The 4,000-nt window shown below is 44.5% G+C and overlaps 2 protein-coding genes across 3 annotated transcripts in view; one reads left to right on the top strand and one right to left on the bottom strand.

Annotated features, from left to right (window-relative positions):
• LOC116094155 (late cornified envelope protein 3D-like) overlaps nt 1-4,000 on the top strand; it is a 54,978-nt gene that overhangs the window by 43,410 nt on the left and 7,568 nt on the right. The gene's annotated exons all lie outside the window — the stretch shown is intronic.
• LOC116094160 (late cornified envelope protein 3B-like) lies at nt 2,994-3,278 on the bottom strand. Its single transcript, XM_031376097.1, has one exon. It carries the CDS (start codon nt 3,276-3,278, stop codon nt 2,994-2,996), a length of 285 nt encoding a protein of 94 aa, XP_031231957.1.

Here is a 4,000-nt window from a genome sequence, read left to right as displayed (position 1 = left end):
CAGAAATCCACCTGCCTCTGCCTCCCAAGTGCTGGGACTAAAGGCGTGCGCCACCACCGCCCGGCTAAGTTTCTCCATTCTAAAATGTGTGGCCTTTCAGAGAAATGACTGTACAGGTTACTTACAAAATTGAGTGTCTATATCTTAAAAGTTCCTCACATGATAAGCTCTAGTGAACTATTGATCAGACAGTTAAATAAATCCATAATCTGACCATCATTTCTCTGTTCCCCTCGCCCCTTGTTCTAACTGCCTGGTATTCACACTTGTCACACTCTCCTTTTCTAACTCATGAGCTCCCTTTGTCCTCTTGTCTTATTCTGTTTTATCTTACTTTCCTCCATGACCTCTGTGTTAGAGTTTTGTTGTGTCTGTACTTCCTGTACCATTGTTCTTTACTTCTTTACTGATTTTGGTAGTTTTTCACTCATTCTGTTACTGGTATCTTGGAATGGATATTCCTTGCTATAGGGGCTAGCCTGTGACTTGTAGGATGCTTAGGGCTATCCCTGGTTTCTGTCTACAAAAGTACCAGCAACATTGATCATAAGACCAAAATTATTTTAATTAAAATTTTTTATTAGCCTACAAAGGTTTATGTTTAGTTATGCATAAATCAACAAAATCTTATTCTCTTTCCTTTCTCCCTGACACCTATTCTTCTCTTGCCCCCCTCACCTCCCTACTTTCCTTTCCACTTTCATGTTGTGTTTCCTTTTCTTGCCCCCCCTTTCCTACCATATCTTGTTCTTATTTCATGATGTGATCCAGTTTCATAGTTTAAACCTACCTCACTCCTTTCATTTAAAAATATACACATAAACTTTAGAAGTATCTTCCTGTGAGAGAGATGTAGACTTTGTCTTTCTGAGTCTGGGTGACCTCACTCCATATGATATATTACAGACCCATTCCTTTTGCAGACTTCACAATTTCAGCCTTCTTTATAGGTAAGTGAAATTCCATTGTGGAACATGTTACATTTGTAATTGCCCACTCTTCTGTTGATGGGCATCTAGGCTAGCTCCATTTCCTTGATACTGTAAATGGATAAGCATGAAATATGGATTATAAGTGTCTCTGTGGTTGGACAATAACTTCTCTGTGTTTGTGTCCAGAAAGAGTATAGCTGAGTTACATGATGGTTCTGGTTTTGATTGTTGAGGAACTTACATTCTGACTTGTAGAGTGGCTTCACTCATTTCTATTTCCACCAAGTTACTGTTCCCTACAACATTTCCCAATATGTTATCATTTATATTCTTTATTGCAGCCATAATGACTTAGGTGACATGGGATCTATTGGAGGTTTTAATTTGCGTCTTCTTGACTTGAAGCCCATTTTTTTTGGGCAAAAATTGTCTCTGGATATTTCTAGATACTCCTCAGAAAACCACAACATTCCTACTGAAAAAGAATGGGCTAGTTTGTTTGAATAGTTCCCTATTTGCAAAGTTATTGCTATAGATGCTAGAAATACAGAAAATGTGGTACATTTACACAATGGAATATTACTTAGCTATTAAAAACAATGACTTCATGAAATTCTCACGCAAATAGATGGAATTTGAAAATACCATCCTGAGTAAGGTAACTCAGTCACTTAAGAACACACATGGTATGTACTTACTGATAAGTGTATATTAGCCCCAAAAGTTCAGAATACTCAAAGTTCAATTCACAAACCATATGAAGCCTAAGAAGAAGGAAGACCAAAATGTGGATGCTTCAGAGCTTCTTAGAAGGGTGAACAAATTACTCACATGAGGAAATCTGGAGACAAAGTGTGGAGCGGAGACTGAAGGAAAGGATATCCAGAGACTGCCCCACCTTGGGCTCCATCACATATACAGCCACCAAACCTGGACGCTATTGTGGATTCTGAGAAGTGTTTGCTGATGGAAGCTTGATATGGCTGTCTCCTGAGAGGTTCTGCCAGAGCCTGACAAATACAGAGCCAACCATTGGACTGAGCGCGGGAGTCCTAGATGGACATGTTGGACTGAAGGAGCTGAGACGGTGGCAGTGGACAGCAGTCTAGGGGCTCAGGCTGTGGCCACAGCTCTGGGGGCTGCTGCTGACCTGGAGCATGATGCTGAGACAAGAGACTCTGGAGGAAACAAGCATTCCAGGAGCGAAGGAGGAAGCAACAGTGTCAACAAACCAGACCCCTGGAGCTCCTGGGGACTGGACTACAACCAAAGAAGACAGGTGGAAGGACCTATGGTGCTAGCCACATTATGTGGCAAAGGATAGCCTTGTTGGACATCAGTGGGAAGAGAGCTCCTTGAGCCTAAGGTTGTTTGATGCCCCAATGCTGGGGAATTCCAGGGCTGGAAGACAAGAGTGGATGGGTGGGTAGGGGAGCACTCTCATTAAGGCAGTGGGAGGGGGGATGGGATAGGGTGTTTCTGAAGGAGAGACATGGAAAGGGGAAGACATTTGAAATGTAAATAATGAAAATATGCAATTAAAAAAATTCTCATCAAAACAAACAGTAGCTTTTGTCAGTATGCTTAGGTTTTTACTGTGAGATGAATATACCCTCCACATGTCATAGGACATACTGATCCTCATTAGATATCCCAGTTCTTCCCATTTCCTCTCCTGCTCCTTAACCCAAGTGAGCATTAACATTTCTGACAGACCTCCACTCCAACTTTTCCTGGTGTAGAACTATGGTGTTTTTATGTTTTGGATGTGTGTAGTAGTACTGGAATTGAGACATAGAGGGGAGGGGTACATATCCACCACCTGTGGAGGGACAGGGAAAAATGACAGTGACACAGCAGTGTGATGAGGATAGAAGCTTTATTCTTGGTCAGAACCAAGGATGGGGTTCTGGCATTCCACAGGAAGCATGGGAACAAGGGCTCTGGGCATCAGACAGGCAGAGAAGGGTGTCCAGGGTCAGACATGACAAGACAGGCAATCCTTCGCTCCTGAGATGCGTGTTTCTTCCAGAGTCTCTTGTCTCAGCATCATGCTCCAGGTCAGCAGCAGCCCCCAGAGCTGTGGCCACAGCCTGAGCCCCCAGACTGCTGGCCACTGCCACGGTCACAGGAACTGGAGCTCCTGCGCCTGCATCTGTGGGACCTGTGCCTGTGGTGGCTCAGGCAGCAGCCTCCCTCAGAGCTGGGGACACTGCAGCCCCCAGAGCTTGTAGCACAGCAGGAAGAGGCTGCAGGCAGACACTGTGCTGTGCTCTTTGGGGGGCACTTTGGGGAGGGGCACTTGGGAGGAGGCTGGCACTGCTTCTGGCTCTGCTGGCAGGACATCTCGGGCAGGAGTCAGTCGGCCTGGTTAAGGAAAGAAAACAGCTGTTAGTAACCTACAGTGTAGTGTTTCCTCATCACTGGTGTTTTCTTCCTTGTGCTCCAAGATGTGAATGGAATTCACTGGATAGTGCCAGGTACCTCCCACTCTGTTTGCTACCCATGCACTACAAGTACAGGCTGAGTCTCTCTGGTAATCCAGCTTTTTGTATCTTTGAAGAATTCCAGGCAGGCGCGTGTGTTTGGGGAAAAAAATCAATCTGGAGAACCGGTGTCATAGGGTACATGTAAATACTTGAATGGGAAGGGCATGAGGTGTGGAAAGTGGATGCTGGGCCTGTGGCTTTTGTGGATTGTAGAATTCTTGCCAACCACCTCCATTCTACCTGTTTAAATGCTCAGCTACTATAAACTCATTGTTGTTAAATTTAATGCTAGAAATTGATTTTTTCCCCTATTACACTTGTGCCTAGGTTTTTTATGGAAGATCTTATTATTTTCCTCTCTACTACTGTGATCTCAATGTTCCCTTCCCACTTCTCCTTCCAAGGCCCACCCCTGCTGGATACTCACTAGATTCAAAGGAGGCAGAGTTCGGTGTCTGAGGATGCTGTGGCAGAGGAGCCCAGGGCAGGAGCTCTTTTATCCTGTGCAGTTGATGATGTCACCTGGGTATGCTTCTGCTTTCACAAGCAGAGGAGGTGTTCCCTAGACACATGTCCAGT

The sequence above is a fragment of the Mastomys coucha genome, unplaced genomic scaffold (assembly GCF_008632895.1).
Source record: "Mastomys coucha isolate ucsf_1 unplaced genomic scaffold, UCSF_Mcou_1 pScaffold16, whole genome shotgun sequence".
Classification (NCBI taxonomy): Eukaryota; Metazoa; Chordata; class Mammalia; order Rodentia; family Muridae; genus Mastomys; species Mastomys coucha.
This window is presented reverse-complemented; position numbering and strand designations above follow the sequence as displayed.

What these genes read in the sequence shown, in the direction of transcription:
- LOC116094160 (XM_031376097.1), bottom strand. Translation starts at nt 3,278, where the DNA reads ATGTCCTGCCAGCAGAGCCAGAAGCAGTGCCAGCCTCCTCCCAAGTGC.